Source organism: Notamacropus eugenii, chromosome 1 (assembly GCF_028372415.1).
Source record: "Notamacropus eugenii isolate mMacEug1 chromosome 1, mMacEug1.pri_v2, whole genome shotgun sequence".
NCBI lineage: Eukaryota > Metazoa > Chordata > Mammalia > Diprotodontia > Macropodidae > Notamacropus > Notamacropus eugenii.
Genome location: NC_092872.1, coordinates 521,121,042 through 521,143,929, shown reverse-complemented (window position 1 = coordinate 521,143,929; position 22,888 = coordinate 521,121,042). Strand labels below are relative to the sequence as shown.

The 22,888-nt window shown below is 42.7% G+C and overlaps 1 protein-coding gene across 1 annotated transcript in view; it reads left to right on the top strand.

Moving 5' to 3' along the window:
* RIMS4 (regulating synaptic membrane exocytosis 4) overlaps nucleotides 1–22,888 on the top strand; it is a 63,570-nt gene that overhangs the window by 22,652 nt on the left and 18,030 nt on the right. The window contains exons 2-4 of the mRNA XM_072633690.1: nucleotides 9,049–9,190; nucleotides 21,764–21,876; nucleotides 22,257–22,358. Coding sequence (XP_072489791.1) covers nucleotides 9,049–9,190; nucleotides 21,764–21,876; nucleotides 22,257–22,358 — 357 coding nt within the window. The remainder of the gene's footprint in view (nucleotides 1–9,048; nucleotides 9,191–21,763; nucleotides 21,877–22,256; nucleotides 22,359–22,888) is intronic.

The window sequence follows — 22,888 nt, the reverse complement described above, 5'->3', positions numbered from 1 at the left end:
AGAATTAGTCATTTCAGGTTAATCCTATTCACCCATTTTTTCTTTTGGACAGGGTCATTAGACTGACAGATCAAGGTATAGTTCACCTCAAAGTACGTGAGGAAGTGTCTTTTGCTCTTTTTGTGGGTAAGACAGAGATAAGTGGGCTTCAGGTAGACTTAGAATTTGTTGGATTGCTGCACACAAAGGAAAGCCATTCATGGTTTGATGTCAACTTGGAACAAAGTCTCTAGTGACCTGCCCCTGGCATCTGCGGTTGGCCTTGTGCAAGTTAATATTTTATCAATGATGTGGGTAAAGGGATATATGACATTTAAAAACTCAAATTTGTAGGAGTTTTTGCTAATGCGCTTAATGTCAGAGGAGGATCTAAAAGGATCTTGACAGATTAGAACATGGTCTGAATTGAGTCAGATGGAACTTAATAGTACAAGTCAAATGCAAAGTTGAGGTAAGCCAAAGGGCAGCTGGGGGCATGGTGAATAGAGCACCAGGCCTTGAGTCAGGAAGACTCATCTTCCTGAGTTCAAATCTGGCCTCAGACACTAGCTGGGTGATCCTGGGCAAGTCATTTAACCCTGTTTGCCTCAGTTTCCTCATTTGTAAAATGAGCTGGAGGAGAAAATGACAAACCACTCTAGTATCTTTGCCAAGAAAACCCCAAATGGGGTCACTGAAGAGTCAGACACAGTGGAAACAACTCAACAACATCAAAGTTAAGTTAAAAGTAATGTCCTACACCTGAGCTCAAAAGACAAATCCATAGAACAAGGCAAGGAGGTTGGCTATATAGGGGTTTGTTTAGAAAATAAATTTTGTAGACCACAAATTCAAAATGAGGCAAAAGTCTGATGTGGCAGCCAACAGAAGCTGGTGTGATCTTAGAGTACGTTAAAATAAGACAGGAAAGATGTAATTATGTTGTCCCCTACTCTGGGCAGTTCTCAAATATCATCCTCAGTTTTAGGGGTAGAATTGTGAAGTAGACAGGGCTGGCCTTGAGGCCAAGAGTTCGTTTGAAATCTCTTGGAGATACAAGTTGTGTGACCCTGAACAAGTCATTTACCTCTCAGTGCTCTGGGCAGCTCTCTAAGATTCTCTAAACAGATGCTTCAAAAAAGGGAGGAGGATGCATTCTGCAAGCTAGAAGCCAGGGAGCTTCATTTTAATTTCTGGCAAAATGTTAAAATGTATTATTTTAACAGCTGACTAGTGAATGTCTAAAAAAGCAATGATCAGAAAGAGACAATATGACTCCGTCAATGACTGATCATGCCAAATTAATCCTATTGACTGTGTGTGTGTGTGTGTGTTGTGTGTGTGTTGTGTGTGTGTGTGTGTGTGTGTGTGTGTCTTGGTACTCTAGGCAGCTCTCCAAATTGCAGAGAAGGTTCTGGTCAGCATTGACAGAAAAGGTTTCCTCACCCAGGAATTCCTTGTACCAATGAAATCCCAAATCTAGTCCATGTCCCTATCTAGATACATATTTTAGGAAGGAAATTGGTGCTGGAAAATATCCAGAGGAGATAAGCAGGATGGTTGAGGGCCTCAAGCTTGTTTTTTAGGCAAAGAATCAGGGAAAGGACTTCATCCAAGAGAAAATTGGGAGGTGGTGAAAACTGTCTTACCTTAAGTATTAGGAAGGCTGTAATTTGGAAGAGAGATTGCACTCATTTTGCCAGGTCCCAGAGGGCAGAACTAGAATAAATGTTTGTAAGTTGCAAAGATTTGTTTTTCTTGTAAGGAAAAAATTCTGAACAATTAGAGCCATCTAAAAATGGGATGGGCAACCTCAGGAGGTAGTGAGCTCCCTGCCGCTGAAGGTCTTCAAGCAAAGGATGCATGATCATCTGTGAGACATGACATACATTGTAGAGAGTGTTCTGTTTCAGGTATGCACTGGTTGACTTTGAACTGTCTTCCAGCTCTGAGATACTGACCTTTAACAAGACACATCTTCTCTCAGTATCAGTTTCCTCCTCTGAAAAACAGGATAATAGCACTTGTACCAGCTACTTCATGGGGTTATTGGGAGGAAAGTGCTTTTTAAAACTGTAAGTTGCTATGCAAATGGAAGTTGCTCATAGTTGGTGCAGTGGAGAGAATGCTGGACCTGAAGTCAGGACAGGCCAGAGTTCAAATATGGCCTCAGATTTGACTCAGACCCTGAACAAGTCACTTAACCTGCCTTAGTTTCTTTACCTGTAAAATGAGGATAATAATAGTAGCTGCTCCAACGTTTGTTGAGAGAATCCAATGAGATATTTGTAAAACACTTTGCACATTTTGAAATACTTTGTAAATGCTAACTACCACCTTGTCTAACAGAGGAGGAGGGTACTAAGGATGGAGGATGGGGATGGTATAGGCAGTGATTTGCCCAAGATAACACAAGTAGAACTGGTATTTGAACCTAAATCCTCTGACTCCAAAACCAGGGTGCTTTCCACTATGCTCTCTCCTTACAAAAATCTGCTTTGAAAGAAAGTCTTCTTGGGGGGAGGGATGAATTCACAACCCATGCTTCATGCATCTAATGGTTTATAGCTTCAAGAGCAGGGAGAAATATTGGAACAACCCAAAGCAGCTTTGCTTCCTCAGATATCCAGGCCCCTACCCCCATGTCTTCTTCCAAGGCAGTCTGGAAGTAGGGGAAGGTGTGAGGGCAAAGGGGGCTGTATGCCTCAGCCAGACAGGTTGAATTGATCTGGACCCAGAAAAGTAGCTTGTACTCCCTCTACCCCATTACATTAACTTCAATGCTTAGCTGTCTGCTCAGCCCCTCAGTTAATCACCAGCCCCAATTTTGTCAATATCAATTAATTTCACTGGAAGCAACAGCTGTAGCCAGACCCAGATTTGATTCTTGCCATTCCCAAGGGGAAAGGCCCAAAGCAACAAGGCAAAGAGAACCAGGGAGCAGGCTACATTTTACTCAAGATGCTAAAAGGTGGGTATGGTGGAGACAACAATATAGTGGGACTCAGGACGTCAGTTCCTAGTCCTGATTTGCTCTGTGTGTGTGAGACGTTGGGCCAGCAAACCTCTTTAGGCCTCAGTTTCCTCTGCCATTGAAGGAATTATCCTAGATAGGAGATAAGACCCTGCCCTCTCTAATATTCTGTATCAACCCATGGAAATTTTAAGTTTTTATGATTTTAAGACCATGAGGAATCTAAAATTGGGGAGTCAAACAGTGACTCTCACAAGGGGGAGGCCACTGGGATGGGGGAGGGCTGCTTCCACCCAGGCCAAAGCATACAGGGCTGGGTCAGAGCCAGTGCTGGCAGGAGCCTGGGGGAGGCATGTGAGGGCGGGAGCGGCTGGAAATAGCAAGGACTGGGAGTGATGAGCTGGGTGGGGAGGAGAAGAGAGGCAGCCGCCTTAGAAGGTTTTGTCTTTGAGGTGCCAAGAAGCATATCGACGACAGAAAAGAGACAGCAGGAGGTTGGTCATTTCCCTTACTCTTCAAGCCTGGACCCAGCCCTAGTGACAGCCAAACAAAAAGATTTAGTTTAACATGGACACAAGGCAGCATGATGTACTGGAAAGAATCCTGGGTTTTGAGTTAGAAGGTGTGTGTTGGAGTCCCAAATCTTCCTCTTCCTAATTATGTATGTGACCTTAGGGAAGTCACTTTATTCCACTGAGACTCAGTTTCCACTGCTATAAAATGGGGATAAAAATGCTTTGACTGTCTACCTCACAGGGTGCTGCGTAAATGCTAACTATTATTATCTCATACACTGGGATCTGGGCTAGGGAGTAGGGGGATGGGCCATCTGTCTATCCAGATGACAATACTGAACCTAGGGACCCTGGATCTTGAAGTTCAGAGAAGTGAAGCTGGATGGGAAATGAGATGACCTTTTCAGTTTCCTTCTCTGTAAAATGAGAGGTTTAGATTAGGTAGGCTCTAAAGTTCTATGACTCTAACTTGAGCATTGGCAGCTCCAATTTCCTTATCTGTCAGGCAAAATTGTGAAATCGGTGTTTTCCAAAACCATTCCCCACCCAAGATCCCCTGGTACCATCCAGCTTTTGCTGCCTTATCAGAACCTTCTTTCAGAAAACCCCCTGATAAACTTATACTCAAGTGTATATGACTGATGAGGACTGGACATGTAACCCCCTTTTAGAGGGATTTGCATTATAACAAAGAACAGAATCTTGGGTCAAAAGAACAAAGAATTAATAGGGAAATTTCAGCCATAAATTAGAGAGGTGGGGATGGGTGTTTCAAGGCAAGAATCTTTCTATTGCCCCCCAAATGACCACTTGTTCCACTTGTGCTGTCTTTAATGTAGAAGGCTTGATTCGGCTGCTCCCATAAGTCAATTCTACTCCATCCTCTAGAGGAACCTGTGCCTGGTTCCTCACCTATTGTCCCTTTTGTTTGCCACAGCATGGTACAGACGTTGTTAGGGGAGAAGAAAGAATTTTAGTTTATTCTAAGTCTCTGTAGCGTATGGTGGCCAGGTGGTGAGGGACAGTGAATGTAGGCACTGGACTTGGGGTCAGAAGTGACTCTGCCACTCACTGCCTGTTTATCTCAGTTTCCTCTTCTGTAAAATGATGAGATTGTACTAGATGATTAAATTCTGAAGTCCCTTTCAATTCTAGCCATCTCTGAGGCTCCTTCTGGATCTTGTCTTCATGGGGAGTCAATTCCCTGGCTCATACCATCAAATACAAGAGGCCTACCCTCCACCCCAACCCAGGGCAGCTACAGAAGTGCCTTCTCAGCTCCAGCTTCAAGAGTTATTTGTCATTATTCCAGTTTTCTTCTTCCTGGAAAAATGTGTCAGGCCCTGGCAGGAAGAAAGAGAGAGAAAGAAATTTTGCTTAGCTCTGCAAAATGGTGGGGTGGGAGGGAGTGGAGGGAGGTGAGTTTTCAAAGCAAGTGTTTGCCCCTCATGAAAACCAGTAGAGGGGGAGGAGGGAGAGAGACAGAAAGACAGATAGACAGAGACAGAGAGAGAGGGAGACAGAGAGAGGGGGTGGGGTTTGGGACTGTCTGATATAGCCATTGTATCTGCCTCCATGTGTATTTTTGTGTTTGCTTCTGGTTGTTTGTATCTATAAGGTATAGCTAGGTGATGCAGTGAATATAGTACTGGCACCAGAATCAGGAAGATCTGAGTTGAAATCCAGCTTCAGACACTGGCTAGGTGTGTGAGCCTGAACAAGTCACTTAACCTCTGTTTGCCTCGGTTCTCTTATCGGCAAAATGGAGATAATAGTAGTACCTACTCCCCAGGGTTGTTGGGAGGACGAAAGGAGAAATAATTGTAAAGAATCTGGCACGTAGTAGGCATTACATAAATGTCTATTTTTGTTGTTATCTCAGTGGCTGTGGTGGCATCTGTAGTTCTGTGTGTGTGCAGGTATCTTTTTGTGTACATCTTCCTGGTTGCACATCTGCATGGAGCTACCTTTGTGTTACTGCATCTCTGTGTTTGTGTCTATTATATGGGTCTCTGGATCTATTTCTGTTCATTTTTCTGTGTCATTTCTATATGTGCTTATGTGGGTCTCTTTTTTTGTGTGTGATTCTATTCCCGTGGACATCTGTCTCTGTCTGAGTCTGTGTATAGCTTTCTATTGTGCTTCGGTGGGGGGGGGGGGGGGGAGACAGGGAGGAGGTCTTCCTGTCTGTTTGTCTGTCTCTATAATTGTTTTTGTCTATTTTTCTTTGTTTAGGTCAGTAATTGTGTGTGCCTCTGTGTGCCTTTGTCTCTGGGCACCTGTCCATCAGTGTATATCTGTATACGTGGTCAGGACTATCTCTGTATCATTTTATCTAGTATGTTTTTTTTTTTGCTGTCATTGTTCAGTCATTTTTCAGTTGTGTCTGACTCTTCATGACTGCATTTGAGGTTTTTTTAGAAAAGATACTGGAATGGTTGGCCATTTCCTTCCCCAGCTCATTTTACAGTTGAGAAAATTGAGGCAAATACAGTTAAGTCATTTGCCACTGATTGTAAGTGTTTAAGGCCAGATTTGAGTTTAGGTCTTCCTGACTCCAGGCCTGGCACACTATCACTGTGCCACCTAGCTCCCCCTTTATATGTCTCTGACTTTATGTATGTCTATGTATATCTGTGTGTCTATTTTTCTGTCTGCCTGTGTGTGACTGTCTATCCACACATGGGTACATCTGTCTCTGTGTGTATATATATGTATAAATATATCTATCTATCTATCTATCTATCTATCTATCTATCTATCTATCTATCTATCTATCTATATGTCTTTCCACCTATGTATACTTTTGTGTGCCTGTCAGTTTGTGTTTATCTGTCTCTGTGATAATATATCTGTGTACTTGCATCTTTGTAACAATGATTTTTCTGTCTGTGTGTTTATCTGTGCATCTTTATGTGCCTGGGTTTGTCTTTTTGCCACTTGTCTATTTCTAGGTGTATGTATCTCTCTCTCTCTCTCTCTCTCTCTCTCTCTCTCTCTCTCTCTCTCTCTCTCTCTCTCTCTCTCTCTCCCTCCTCCCTCTTTCTGTGTGTGTGTGTGTGTGTGTGAGTTATGTGTCTTTGTGTGAGAGTAAGTCTGTGAATGTGCCTGTGTGTGCTGAACTTCTAGACACTCGCTGCCTGACACTCCCTGACATTGTTGGACAGCTCCAATTGTTAGAAAGTTTTCCTTTATGGTGGACCAAAACTCACCTTCTGGTAACTTTTCTCCTTTGTTCCTAATTCTACCTGTGGCAACCAGTCAGAAGAAGTCTGTTCCTTCTGTTCTATCACAGGACAGATGTGATAGCTCTTCCATTACCTGAAGACCATGATGTATCTCCTGGACCAACTAGTCTCTGCTAGTCTCTTTGATTAGTTAGTGCTTACCTAGGAGATAGGGTCCTTAAGAGACAAGACACTAACCTTTTTATTTGAAGGGGAGCTATCTGAAGAATGAGGTACTATAAGGACCTGGGGAAAGGAAGAATTGGTAAAGGGTAGGGAAATACCAGAAAAAAAAAGTCTACCTGTCTTTCTCCAGGATGTCAATGCAGGGTCTGCTTCAAATGGGGCAATAAACTGCTTAGATTTATGTGCTATTTTATAGTTTCAGTCAACAAACACTTATTAAGCACCTACTATGTGCCGGGACTGTGCTAAACATTGGAGACACAAAGGTAAAAAAAAAACAGTCTCTGTTCTCAAAGAATTCATGGTCTAATGAACAAGACAACATACAAACGAGATGCTTACCAGATCAAATGGAGACAATGAACTAGAGCAACTAGAATTAAGGGGGAATGTGGAAAGGCTTCCTGGAGAAGGTAGGATTGTAGCTGGGACTTGAAGGAGGCCAGGGAATCCAAGCAGACAAGGAGACAAGGAGAGAACGGATTCCAGGCAGAGGAGACACTCAGCGGAAATGGAGTGTTCCCTAAGGACCATCCAGGAAGCCTCTGTCATTGGATTGCACACAGTATGTGAGGGATGGAGTGGGGTGTAAGGAATAAGAAGACTGTAAAGATAAGAAGAAGGGGCTAAGATATGGAAAGCTTTATATTTAATATTTTCCCCCAATTACTTATGAAAACAATTTTTAACATTTGATTTTTTTTAAATCTTGAATTCCAAATTCTCCCCCTCCCTCCTCCACCCCCCCCCCCCATTGAGGAGGCAAACAATTTGACATAGGCTATACATGTACAGTTATGCAAAACCTATTTCCTTGTTAGTCATGTTGTAAAAGAAAACACAGACAAAAAAACTTGAGAAAAAAATTTTAAAGTAAAGAAAAAGTATGATTCTATTTGCATTCAGACTCCCTCAGTTCTTTCCCTGGAGGTGGATAGTATTTTCCATCATGTGTCCTTCAGGATTATCTGGAATCTTTGCATTGCTGAGAAGAGCTAAGTCATTCACAGTTGATTATCACACAATGTTGCTGTTACTGTGCACAATATTCTCCTGGTTTTGTTCATTTCACTTTGCATCAGTTCATGTAAATCTTTTATGGAAAGCTTTAAAAATCACATAGATGATTTTATATCTGATTCTAGACCAGAAGGAGTCAGTGGAATTGATGAAGTGTCACCCACTTGAGGGTGATATGATCTAACTTGCTTCACCCAATGCTTTGAGTTGGATAGTACAAGTATTATCATACCACTTGATGCAGAAGGAAACTGAGGACAAGGAAGATCCATGATTTGGTCAGTGTCCCATGGCTAGTAAGTGATGAGTGGAAGACTCAATCCAGGTGGATTCTTAAGGACAGTAAAGTCTGGCAGAGTGAGTCAGATGACTTGAGTTCAAATCCCACTTTTTCTGCTTATTCTTTCTGTGCTCTGGAGCAAGTTTAACCTCTTTGGGCCTTGGGTTTTTCCTTCATAAAATGATAATAGCCAAAATTTATATAACACTTAGGTTTGCAAAGTGCTTTACATATTTGTAAAATATGCACATACATATCTCAGTTGATTCTTACAACACTATGAGATAAGTAATATTATCCCCGTTTTACAGATGGGGAAACTGATACTGATAGAGGATAAGTGACATAGCTTGTAAGTGCCTGAGACAGGACTTGAACTTAGGTCTTCCTGACTTGAGTCTAATGCTCTATCTGAAGCACACCTAGCTGCTTCTTGAAAGTTGGAATTTCTACAGAACGTTAAGTGGGCAAAGAGGCATACATATGTTATTTTGACCCTCACAACAACTCCATGAGGTAGGTGCTAATATTATCCTCATTTTACACATTTGAAAACTGAGTCACAGAGAGGTTAAGCGATTTGCCCAGGGTCACATTGATAGTGTCTGTGGCAGGATTTGAACTCGGGTCTTTCTGACTCCAAGTTCAGTACTTTACACTCTAAGCTGTCTGGCTCACCCCATGAAAGAATCAGGCTAGTGGGTCTCTAAAATCCCTTCTTGCTCAATATTCCATGAAGGTATAGTCTTAGGGTCCTTTACAATGTGTGGGTGAGAGAATAATGAGAACTTCCCATAGTTTTCTTCTCCGTATTTGTATTTATGTCTCTCTACCTTTTTTTTTTCTATCTTTCATTTGCTTTCTTAGATGGAGATGGTCGGAGACTAAAAGGAGCCATTCAACGAAGCACAGAGACAGGGCTGGCTGTGGAGATGCCCAGCCGAACCTTGCGCCAAGCCAGCCATGAATCCATTGAGGACAGCATGAACAGTTATGGTTCTGAGGGCAAGTAAGTGACAGGGAGTCTGAAAGACCAGAGGCCCGGTCTTCAAGGAATTGGTCACCTCAGAAAAGTTCTTTCCAGGCTCTTGTCTTTTCTTTCTGTAGATTATCTCTCCTCTTCTCTCCTCTCCTACTTTCTCCTCTCTTCTTCTCTCTTCTCTCCTTTTCTCTCCTCTCCTCTTCTCTCTTTTCCTCTTCTTTCCTCTCTTCTCATCCCTCTTCCCTCCTCCCCTCTTTCTCTCTCTTTCTCTCTCCTTTCTCTTTCTTCTCTTCTCTTCCCCCTCCCTCCATTCTATTTCTCATCCCCATTTCACCAGCTCCTTTGGGTTAAAATATCATGTCTATGCAGATGGCCCCCAAATCTACATAGATAGTTCATATCTTTATCCTGAACTCTAGTCTCACATCATCTGTTGGATCCCTCCTCTTAGAGTTTCCATAGGCATCTCAGTCAGTTAATCCAACACAAAACTTATTATCTTTGCCCCCAAACTCACCCTTTTTCTGAACATCCTTGTTTTGTCTCAACATCTCTCACACCCATCCACTTCTTGCTAGTTGTTCTACTGCTAGCCTAACTCAGAACCTCTCATCTAGCTTACCGGGGTAGCTTTCTAATTGGCTCTCTCTGCCTCCAGTCCCTTTCTTCTCCAATACATTTTCCCCACAGCTACCAAAGCCCAGGTCTGACCATGTCGATTCAGGGCTTCCCTCTTTCCTCTACAGTAAAATACAAATCATTTTCAATTAAAGTCCTTCACACTCTGCCTCTGACCTATCTTACCACACTGTTTTCACATCAAGCATTGTGCACTTCAACCCAATTGGTCTGCCTGCGTTGTGTGTACATCTCCCACGTTTGTGCCTTTGTACTACTCCTGTAATGCACCCTTTCCCTCCTCTTCCTCTTGGAATCTCAATATCACTTTCAAGTTCAGTTCAAGCACCACCCCTAGAAGAGGCTTTTCCTGAACCCCCACTTATTTGGGTGTCCCCTCCTAAAATTTGCTTTGTATATGTTTAGCATTTACTTATCCATGCACATAGTTTCATCTTAGTAGACTATAAGTCACTGAGGGCAAGAATTGTTTGATTGTTGTCTTTTCTTCCTAGCACTTGGCTCAGTGCCTAAAGAAAGTGCTTAATAAACACTTATTTTTCTGATTGAAACTTTTTAAAAATTGTTTAATTGAATTTCACTCACCATCCCTGTGAAAGCTGGCCTCATGGGGCTTGGAATGATTTCGGAATGAGAGAACACTGGACTGGGAGCCAGAGAACCTGGGTTCATTCCCAGCTCTACCATTTACTTAAGGCATCATGCTGACTCTGCTAGACCCTACTTCTATGGCCTCAGGCAAGTCCCTTAACATCTCTGGAGACTCAGTTTCCTTACCTACAAAGGGAGGGGCTTACATTCGATGACCTGTAATAGTCTAGGACTGAAACCAAACACTCTGTCTTCAAATCCAATATTGTTTCCTATTTTACCAGACTCCAAGGAATGTTTGAAATGAATCTACCTTCTTCCTGAGGATTCCTGGCATGTTTTTTATCCCTCTGAAGACTTTTTTTTCCATTTTCTATTAACAAGCATTTATTTTTTCTCCTTTCCTCTTCCTCACTCCTAGTTTAGAAAAACAAAACTCTCAAGCAAAGAAAAGGCTAAATTTAGGTTAGAGGTTAGGAGAAATAAAGATGTGGGTTCCCCTCATCCATGTTTATGGATTCCCTGAGATCTATCCCTGGTTCCTTTGAGGGTCTGGGAGTACCAGGTTAAGAACTTCTAGAGATACTGAACAGAACAGTATATCACAGTGGAAAGAATAATGAATCTACAATTAGAAATCCCAGGTTTCAATCCCAGTTCTGTGACTTTCTACCTGTATGGTCTTGGACAAGTCATTGTCCTTCTTTGGCCTCAGCTTCGTCATCTGTGAAGTGGAGTGTTAGAAACTCACATTTCCTCAGGATCATAGACTTGGAATAGAATAGAACCTTCAAGGTCACTAGGTAAAAATGGGGTTGTTGGACTGGAAAATGTCCAGCTCCACCTCCAGCTCTACAGCTAGGAGCCTATGATCAGTGTGGATCGAAGAGACAGACTTACTCCCGTAACTGGGGGAGGTAGATGCAGGTGTGGTGCGAGGATGTGTTAACAGGCTGCCGCTTTTACTGGTCACCTCCTCCTTGTTATTAGCAGGTATTCTGGTGGAGGGCTGACCTCCTGCAGATCCCAGACTGATGTCAGAGCTCCCAGAGAGGAAGGAGCCGCTCCTCCCTTCTCTCCCACCTCCTCTCCAAGCTCTAGGAGCTATGGCACCAGGCTGAAAATTGCTCAGCTTTGGCTTAAAAATAGACCCACAGAGGCCCATGTGGTTCTGTGGGATGGGAAGGACGGAAATGAACCATCCAGGCCCCTCCCCTGGGCTGAGGGCCAGAACTTCCCAGGGCAGCCAACAGCCCCAGAAGACAGCTGTGCCAGCCTTCCCATTAGATAGCCCATATGTCAGAGGGGCACCTGACCGAATTATTTCTAGTGAGAGCATGTGTGTGTGCTCATTTACATGTATGTATGAGTGTACATGTTACCTGAGTGAGTATGCAGGTAAATATGTGTTTATGTGCATCTGTGTGTGCACATATGTGTTTGCCTGTGTGAGTGCATTACCAGTGTGTATACATCTTCATAAGTATGAACATGTATGTCTGTACAGGCCTAAGTATGTGATTGAGTATGTGCATATGCACATACATATACCTATATGTATATATATATACACCTACATATGTATGTATGTATATATGTGATATATTTATACTCATTCATATACTCATGCCTATACACACAAATACACACATATGTATGTACACACATGTGGGTTATGTGTACATATACACACATGTATGTATATGTCTAAATCTACCCTGGGCCCCAAAGTTCAGAGGACTCTCTCTTCATTGGTGGAGATCAATACCCCAAGCCTAGATGAGGGCCAGGGAGGAATTGGAGAGAAGAAAAAGGAGAGTCTTTTCAGTGTCTTGAGGTCTCTTGTGGCTCTTCCTCCATATAGCATGGGGGTATTGCTGTGTGGCTCAAAGGGAGGCAGAATAGCCATCTCTAGCCTCTGCTTCCCCCACCCCCATCCTTCCCCAAAGGAGATGATTTCCTGGTAGGAGGGAAGAAGGAGCTTAGGGCCAGGATCTTGGTCACTCTGCTCTCCTTAGAGAGAGAGAGTGCTGGGCTAGAATGATGTCTGTTTGTCTTCCTATAATATTATTAATCCAGAGGATATAGTTTTCAGATTCAATCTAAAAACTTCTGATCTCTGTTCATTAATGGGGAAAGGAACACCTCAAGTTTTCAAAGCTTGACTTCCTTCTTACCAAATACCAGTTCCACAATGAACACATATAACCCTTAGCCAAGAAACATTTTATCCAAACTTATAGCAAAAAGCAATCAGAGAAAGTCTACATAGGAGAACATATAACAGACAATACAGAGTGAAGGAGCTCTTCCAGTGGGAGGAGGTAACAACTCAACTAAGACAGTCCCAGAACTCAGCTAAAGTGTCTAAGGTAGCAAGCTAGGGATAGGGACATATTGAGGACTGTCAGACTCTTCTCATCCTGGCTTCTTCCTATGGTCTTGTTCTTTCTTCAGCAACCTGAAGTGCAGTTGGTATCATCCATCTTCTAACATATACATGTCTCCACATAGATTTATTTCTGTGTGTCTGTGTGTGTGTATGAGTGTAGCAATATGTGTATATCTCTACACATGTGAATCTCTATTGTGAATATGCATTATTTAACTGGCAACATAGGGCAGGGAGGGGGCAGAGGTGGTTGGGTGGAAGGGGAGTTAATATTCTGAGAATGTAAACTCCTTAAGAATAGGAAATTTTTCTGCATTCATTACCTTTGTATTGCCAGCACTTTGTGTTGTGTTGGGCACATAGTAACCATTGATAGATTGGTAGATTGATTAATTGTATGTGAATTAATTGTGTGCTAATGAGTGAGTGCCATATTTGTGCATATGTTTGTATATGTTTACACTTGACCTGTGGAATTGGATACATACCTGATAATAGCTAGAGTTAACGTTTCCATGTAACTCTAATGTTTGCAAAGCACTTTACATATCTTGTCTCATTTATTTTTACAACAACCTAAGAGGTAGGTATAATTATTATCGCAATTTTACATATAGGAAACTGAGGCAAACAGTGGTTAAGTGACTTGCCCAAGGTCACTTGCCAGCAAGTTTCTGAGGCTAGATTGGAACTCAGGTCTTCCTGATTCCATTCCTAGCATTTTATTTACGGCACCACCTAGCAGTATGTGTATATAGGATACCTGTATACAGGATGCGGTATGTTCCTCCCTGCTTTCCATTCAGCAGAGTATCAGGGCACATGGCTTTGATACAGAGGATGTTCAGACAGTCACTTCTGTCCCTTGAAAAAAGAGACTCCCTTCTCTGCAGTGGCCTGTTGTCCCTGGCTAGCCCAGTGCTGACACTCTGCACACTGGTGTGTGATCTGAGGTCTGGCTCAAACATTCTTTCACTCTTCTCTCCCCAAAGTCTCTTCCTTGACTCAAAGTCCATGGCCAATAGTGCCATCACTCTAGAGGTGAAAGAACCAAGCTCTGGTTCCTTCCTCCCTTTCCTACTTCATTCTACTCCTTTCTCAGCCTTGGGCATCTGAGTTCTTGTGTTCTCTACCTTGGAAAACAGCAGGGTCTGAACTGGCAGCAAACAACCATCTTGGTCCCAGACTGGCCAGGACCAGGCTTTCTTGGCACAGCCTGCTGCCTGGCTACTAAGCTCTTGAGGACTGCAGGTGTCAGGCTGGCCCCCTCCTCTCCAAGACCATCTGCTGTCTGGGGAAACAGACATACTGGAAAGGCAGGAATAGGTCTGGAAGAGCAAGTGTGGCAAGGAGTTCTGTGCCTTGGGGCCCCCTCTGGGCAGACTCAGGGGGCAACAAAGCAAAAAGGGGAGATCGCTGGTGTGAGAGCACGGAAATGCAGGTTTAAGCCCCAGCTCAGTGGCTAACTTGGTGTACATATATACTCAGTGAGTCAGTTCCGTTTTCTTTTCCTCCTCCTCAATTTCCTTATACGTGAAAACAAACAAATTAGACCTGATCATTGTTACAGTCCCTTCCAGCTCTGACTTTCTACATTCTAAGGCCCCTTCAGCTCTCATATACTATGTTGTAGACTCCATTATAGCTCTGCCATTCTATATTCTATTACTTCAAATGAGTGTGACTATTTTCTTTCCCCTTAACCTCACATGTACTGCCTCTGCCTCATGTATGTATGAATGCATACATGGCTGTGTGCCTGTGTGGACATCAAGGGGTCAAAACTGCTTGGGGTTTTGATTTACAATACATCTTTGCACATAATAATTGTTTACTGATTGGCTGACTGATGTTCAAATCAAAGTTTGTCAGAACTAGAATTGGTTACTATTAAGACCAGGGCTCTTTCGAGCATATTAGAATTATAGGATCTGAAACTGGAATTGACTTGTAGGACCAAGTTGTCCAGGTCCTCTCCTTCATTCTGGAGAGGAGAAAACAGAGGCTGAGAAAGTAGACACAAAGGGGAAAAGGTAACTTGCAGAAGGTTACTAGCCAGTGGCAAAGCTAGGACTAGCTTCCAGGTCTTCTGCCTCACAAGCCAGTATTCTCACTACACTACATTGTTTTCCAGGTTCTGGATAAAACTGAGGAAGTTAATACATTTTGGAAATAGAATGGAAGTTTTAATGATTAAGGACACTGTGTATCCAAGAGGTAGCCCAATCCCAAAAGCTAATCAATAAAACATCCGGGAGTTTCAAATGAACGAGCAGAATTCATAAGATTTGAAATGCAGGAAATTTTATTTTACAGTTGCTTTTTAGAAGAAAACAAGGATTTGTGTCCAAGCCTCGACTTCTACCTCCATCTCAGATTCATATTTGGTGCAGGAAGCAACCAACTACACGTGCTCTATTTCTTTATTAGGAGGGAACAAATATAGCAGTGTCATTAACCCCCTGGGTGACCACAGGCAAGATACTTCCTCTCTCTGGTTCTCAGTTTCCCTAATTGTACTTTGAGAGGATTAGATTAAATGGCTTCTAAGATCACTTCTTAATCTTATATTCTATGTTTTAAGGTGCTTTTCAGGTCTAGCACTTTGTGTTCTCTTGTCTAAAGTTCCTTTCAAGTTTTGCTTCTTATTTTCTAAGGTTCTTTCCAAGACTGGCATTCTTTGATATATGTCCTAAGGTTTCTTCTAGCTCTGAGATTCTATGTTCTGTGTTCTAAGCTCCTTCCCAACTCTAATGTTATTTATTATAGCTAGATTCAGTTCTAGAATTAATCCATGCCATCTAATCCAACCACTACCTTGAAAAGACTTCCTCTCATGTCAGCCTCTTAATTTCTCTGGCTTATTTCAAGCCTCAGCTCAAGTCCTATCCTCCACAAAAGATATTGCTAGTACAGGGGTGGGGAACCTGCAGTTTCAAGGCCACATGTGGACTTCTAGGTCCTCAAGTGCATCCCTTTGACTGAATCCAATCTTCACAGAACAAATTCTCCTTAATAAAAGGATTTGTGCTGTAAAACTTGAACTCAGTCAAAAGGTCACACCCAAGGACCTAGAGGGCCACATGTGGCCTAGAGGCCAAAGGTTCCCCATCCTTGTTTCCATCTGCTAATGCCTTCTTCTTTCAAATTACCTTGATGTTCTCAGTTATATGTCTCCCCCATTAGAGGAGGAGCTCCTTCAAGTCCCAAACAGGGAATTTTGGCCTCTTTGTCTCTCATGCTTTAGCACAGCGTGGGGTACATACCTTATTGACTAATAGACTGCCACATAGCTGACCAGTGGTAATCAGCATCCTGCTTGAAGACCTTCAATGAAAGGAAACTATGACTTCTGGAGGCAGGTTTCTTTAAGATATAACATTCTCTGTTCTCTGCCCTGAGGTCCCTTAGTACATGACTTTCTGGAGCTGCAACCCAGGAGACCTTCTCAGCAGGAAAGGCCCCAAGAGCCAGCTGTACGATAGGAAATAAGGCAGCAGCCTAGGCATCACAAACAATTACAGATAATTACCTCACTGTCAGTCTCACTATTGTCTCCTCAGGATCCTGTAGGGAGCTGGCAAAAAGACAATAGGGATGTTGGAGGAAACTTTTAATTTCAGGATGTTGAAAGCCTCTCTTGGGTCCCCAAGAAGGGCGGGCATGGGTTTGGGTTACTGAGCTGTGTTGTGGCACAAATTCATAGAAGGTTGATACAAGAAGGGTGCTTTTGGATCACCTGGTCCAACCTTCTCATTTTTCTGATTCTGATTCTGAGGTCCAGAAAGAAGGGAGGGGCCTGCCTCAAGTCCCTCCTCACGAGCCCTTAGCATAGAGTTGCACAAAAAACTTAGTGCTCAGTAGACACTAATTTAGTGAAATTGAAGTAGGAATTTAAATTGTATAGCAGAAAATATTTGGCTTGGGCATTAGGAAGGACTTCTAGACCCCAACAAATCAAACTCGCCTTCTTTGGAGACTGTTCAATCTAATTCAATCCAGAAGATGATTTCTAAGCATCTACCCATATTCCTTGGCACTAGAGATATAAAGATTTTTTTAAAAGCCCTCATCCAGGATACATGATATGGGTGCAGTTAACTATGAAATAAAATGGAATGATTTTGTGCTTAAGAGAGGTACAAAGTACTGAGTGAGATCTGAGGAAAGACAAATCATTTCTAGTGGAAGAAAGTTTCCTGGAGGAAGGAGCATTTGAGTTGTACCTTGAAAGATGAGCTGTTCTTCCAAAAGGTAGGGGAATGATAACCTTTGGAGACCACTGCCTGCTCTCCTCTTCTTAATAATAGACATGACCTTTTCTTTTTCCTTGAGGTAACTGGGATTAAGTGACTTGCCCAAGGTCACATAGCTAGTAAGTTTCTGAGACCAGATTTGAATTCAGGTCCTCCTAGCTCCAAGGCTGGTGCCCTATCCACTGCACCACTCAGCTGCCCTGACATGCCCTTTTCTAGTAGCTGACCAAAATTTTTTTTTAAGTCCATAGTGTCCTGATGGAGGGAAGCTCTATGCTGTAGTAGGGTAGAAGGAACAGATAACCATATCTCCTGTACATTCAAATCTCAGGTGTAAATATCCAAGTTATGAAGTGAATTTTTTATGGTTCCTGGATTTAGAAGCATAGAAAAGGCAATCAAACATCAACCTGAGCCAACTAAGGGCTTCATTCATTCAACGAGCATTTGTTAATAAAAGTTGTTGAATGGATGGATGGATGAACAGATGGATAGATGTATGCAGGGGTGTGTTGGTAAATGTTTAACAACTAACTCTACAAAAATGTATGGATGACACATTTTAAAGTGTAATCTGCATTATTAACATTTTCCTCATCACTTTCTTAAGTCTAGACAATCAGCAAAACAAGAAATCAAGCCCTGATTTGTAGAGTTTGTCAATTTTCTAAGTGTAAATGCTCACGGTGAAAATTTAACACTTGTCTCTCATAAACCCATTCAAGCTGGCTATAATGTGTCCCTGGATGGGTGAATGAGAGAAGATGATTATGCGGCAGTAAAGTTTCATAATGGATAAGATGCTAAGATTGGAGTCAGGAAGACCTGAGTCCCAGTTCTACCCAAGACACTAGCTGTGTAACCCTGGGCAAGTCACCTTAATTTCTTAACCTCAGTTTCCACATTGGTAAAATGGAGATTTTGAAAATTACCACACAGGGCTGTTGTGAGGATCAAATGCGCTGAAATAAGTAAAGTGCTTTGCAAAACTTAAGGAGCTACATAACTGTTAGCTATTCTGATGATAATGATTATCTATGCAGCCAGGAATGTCAAGTAATGGACATCTCTGGGACTCTGGTTGCATCCCTGGGCCATCCGGTGGCTACTGCTTAGCAATAGGCAAACTCCCAGCAAGGGGAGAGGAACAGATGGAATTCCATGTGGAGCCACTTCAGTGGCAATAAGCTGGGCAGTGTATAGTCATAGTATCTGGGGCTGGAAGAGATCTTAGAAAGTATCTAGTTCAACCTTCCAGGTTTTACAAATAAGGAAACAGGTCCTGGAGGGGAAGGGACTTGCCAAATGTCACAGAAGAAATAAATAGCAGAACTGAGATTCAAATTCAGTGCCTCTAACTCCAAATCTAATGCTACTAATCTAATACCATACTACTTTTTTAAAAAGTTAATTGATTTATTTTTCAACATTCATTTGTGTGAATTTTAAATTTTCTCCCCCTGCTTCCCTCCTCCCTCCTCCCTCCCCAAGACAGCATGCAATCCGATATAGGCTCTCTATATGCATTCCTATTAAACATATTTTCACATTTGTCATGTTGTATAGAAGAATTTGAATGAATGGGAGGAACCATAGAAAGAAAAAACAAAACAAACAAAAAAGAAAATAGTCTGTTTCGCTCTGTATTCAGACTCCATAGCTCTTTCTCTGGATGTGGACAGCATTTTCCATCATGAGTCCTTTGGAACTGCTTTAGGTCCTTGCATTGCTGAGAAGGGCTAAGTCTATCAAAGTCAGTCATCGTACACTGTGGCTGTTACTGGGTATAATGTTCTCCTGGCTCTGCTCACTCCACTCAGCATCAGTTCATATAAATCTTTCCAGGTTTTTCTGGAGTCTTCCTGTTCATCATTTCTTATAGAACAATAGTATTCCATTTCATTCATTTATAACAACTTGTTCAGCCATTCCCCAATTGAGAGCATCTCCTCAATTTCTGGTTCTTGGCCACCATGAAAAGAGCTGCTATAAATACGTTTGTATGCATAGGCCCTGTCCCCATTTTTATGATCTCTTTGGGATATAGACTTAGAAGTATACCACACTACTTTCAACACATAACTAGCACAAGTCCCATCTCACCTAGAAGACAGCTAGGAGACCCGAATTCAGATCCAATTTCAGACACATGCTAGCTGTGTGACCCTGTGCAAGTCACTTAACTTCTTCTTCCTCAGTTTATTCAACTACAAAGTAGAGATCATAGTAGCACCTAACTTCCAGGGTTGTGATGTGGATTAGATGAGATGAGATTTATGAAGTGCTTAGCACAGTGTTTGGTACCATTTCCTTCCTTCTTCAGGAAGGCTTCTTTAACCAGAAGAGTCCCTAAAGATCCCTCCATCCTCTCACCTCTTCTAATACCAAATTATTATTTTATTTACAATTTTTTCCCCCCAAATCATAGAACTTTAAATTTAGAGTTGGAAGTGATCTTAAAGTTCATGTAGTCCAAAATCCTCATTTTACAGATGAAGAAACTCATGAAGGCTCAGAGAAGGGAAATAACTTGTCACAAAGGGAATTAATAGCAGAACCAGGATTTAGACTCAAGTCTTTTGGCTTCTAATCTAGATTTCTTTCTTTACTTTAAGAAAAAACTATATCACTTTTTTTGCTGTCTTTTGAAGAAAAAGTGGTAATCTATGAGTCAGGAAACCTGGGTTCTAGTTTGGACTCTGCCACCAAAGCATGTGAGATCTTAATCATATGATGGGGTCAGACTCTCTGATCAATGAAGACCCTTCCAGGTCTGATATTCTAGGACTCAGAAATGGTGTGCTCAGAGAGTAACCCACAACCCCAGAACTGAGTTCCAATCCTGCTTTTTTCCCTTTTGGGGACTTGTACAGAATTGCAATAAGGTAGTAGTAAGGAGACTGGAACCCTGTGGTTAGGGCTGTCCCTTTTGAGTGGTATAAGGACTCAGTGGGACTCTCAATTTCTATCCCCCTGCAGGAACTCCTGGTGTCTGAGGATGGGACGGGGTAACAGGTATACAAGTCTCTCAAAGTTATACAAGTCTCTTAAAGGAGAGAGTGCCAAGATTTTAGGACTGTCCAGAGTCTTAAAAGAAGCCAATTGAAAGAGACCTTAATGGTTCCTATGGAGATAGGAATAGAGGTTGGTGGAGAGAATGACAAATGGGCAGAAAAGGGGCTGGTGGAGAGACAGGCAGAGACATAGGCTTGATTCAATTATAATCTATATATAGATGCACAAATCTATATATGCAGCCCTAATCACTTTCCTGAACTCAAGGCCAACATTGTCAACTGCCTGATGGACAATCCTATCTGTACATCCCATCAGAATCTCAAATGCAGTATGTCCAGAACCAGAACTAATGATCTCCCTCCCTAAACCAACCCTTCCTCCAAACATTCCTATTTCTGGAGAGGGCTCCATCATCCTTCCAGTCACCCAGGTTCGAAAACTCTGCGTCATTCCTAACTCTTCCCTCTCCCTTTCCCCCAAATAGTCAATCAGTTGCCAAGACTTGCTGATTGATTCTGCCTTCACCACATCGGTTGAATTTGTCTTTTTGCCACTTACATGGTCACTACCCTAGTTCAGACACCTATCAGCCCTTGTCTAGACTATTGTAGCATCCTCCTAATGGTTTCCCTGCCTCCAAGCTCTTCCCTCCAATCTATACTCGTTATACAGTCAATAAACATTTAGTATTCACCTACTAAGTGCCAGGCACTATGCTAAGTGCTAGGGATAAAAAAGAAGGCAAAAGATAATGTAGTCCCTGCCCCCAATGAGTTTGTGGATTAGCTCCATACAGCTGTCAAAATAATATTCCCAAAGCATGGTGGACCTTTGCACTCTCCTCAAAATCTTTCAGTGGATCCCTATTGCATAGAGGCTAAAATACATGCTCAGCTTGGCATTGAAGGCTCTCCATGACCTGGCTGCCATTCACATCTCCAGCCATATTTCATCCTATTCCCCTTCATTGACCCTATGTTTCAATTAGACTGAACTGCTAGCTATTTCCCAAACTTGTCATCTAGTGTCCAAGTTCACCTTTCTCTCATGCCTCCCTCCTCAGCTCTGCCCCTTAGACTCCTTCACTTTCTTCAAGGCTTGGCTCATGTGTCACCTCCGAGATATCTTTCTGGATTCCTCTGGTTAACATTTTCTTTCCCCTCCTCAGTTTATCTTATATTTACTTATATGTGTATATCATATATACCCACCCCTAGTAGAACTGAGGTGGGAGGCAGATCCTGTGTTTCATTTTTTTCCCAGTATCCTCAGCCCCTAGCCAAGTACCTTAATGCCTTGTGCATAGTGGAGAGCTGGTAAGTATTTGTAGAAATGAACTGAAGTGGATGGACAGAGGAAGATGGCAGAGAGACGGACACTGATGAAAAGAAAAGCTGAGAGACAGAGACCATCAGAGGCTGATAGAAAGAGAAAAATAGGCTGAGACCAGCAGGGAGGCAGAAGCCGCAATAGAACAACAGCAATAGACAGACAGACAGTAATAGATACACAGACAGGCATGAGGAGGAATAAAGAGGCAGAAACAGATTATTAGGAAAGCAAAATCTAATTAGAGAGGCAGCAAGGACTAATAAAAATGCAGACAGAAACAGGTTCTGAAACACCTGGGTGTAGTTCTTGGGGATAGCAGGCCTCTTTGGTTGCCTTAGGGACCCTTCTCAACCTTGCTCTTTCCTCTTCCAGTCTTACGTATGGAGGTGTGTGTCTCGCATCTGATGCTCAGTTCAGTGACTTCCTGGGCAGTATGGGGCCTGCGCAGTTTGTGGGACGACAGACCTTAGCCACCACATCAATGGGTGAGTGACCTTCAGACCCCAGGAAATAAGAGAATCCTCTGACTAATTTGCCAGACTAGGCTAGCCAGTACCCTGATCTCCCTCTTCCAGCCCCGAGTTCAGATGTAGCAGCTCCTGTGGCCTGAAACTGGATTATTTAGCCCTCTCAACCTTCCCTTAACACCACTGGAAGCAGTTACTTTGTCTTGCCTAAAGTACTCCCACTAGAAGTTCTGAACTAAGATAGAGTACATACCTGTCTTACCCTCTGCAGGACCTTGGTCTAAGTCTAGGACAGTGATGGCATTGTCTTCAAGGATACCTGCCTGAACAGTGAAGCCTGTCCTTGGCCAAGGGAGCTCCTAAACCTATCTGTTTTCTCTGCTTTGGGGGCCTTGTAGGAGATGTGGAGATTGGATTGCAGGAGAGGAATGGACAACTTGAAGTGGACATCATCCAAGCTCGAGGTCTAACAGCCAAGCCAGGCTCCAAGACCTTACCAGGTAACCAGGGAGTTCACGAGAATTACTGAACCTCTCACTTAGGACCCACTAGGACTTGGTGTAGCCTTATCCTCATCTTTTTGGATTCTAACCAACACCCAGTTAAGATACTGGTCAGGGGTGGGGAACCTGAGGCTTTGAGGCCACATGTAGTCCTCTAGGTCCTCAAGTATGGCTCTCAAATGACTGAATGGTTTAAGTTTAGATTCAAAGAGCTGCATTTGAAGACCTAGAGGACCACATGTGGCCTTGAGGCCACAAGTTCCCAACCCCTGTTAGGTCCTTATCATCTCCCTGTGTCACATCTGCAGCCCAAACTGTAGGCCTGACCTTGACCTTAGCCCTACCTTAACCATATTTCTAATTCTTGTATCCAAGCTGGACTCAAGTGTTTGCTGTACCCTTCCAACTCAACCTCTAGTCCAGACTTACCTTTGAATCTTGACCACAACCCTGATCATTTCCTATCCTGAGTCATGCCTCTAGCCTTTAAGAAACTCTCATACCTCAACCCTAGGCCTGCCTCTAAC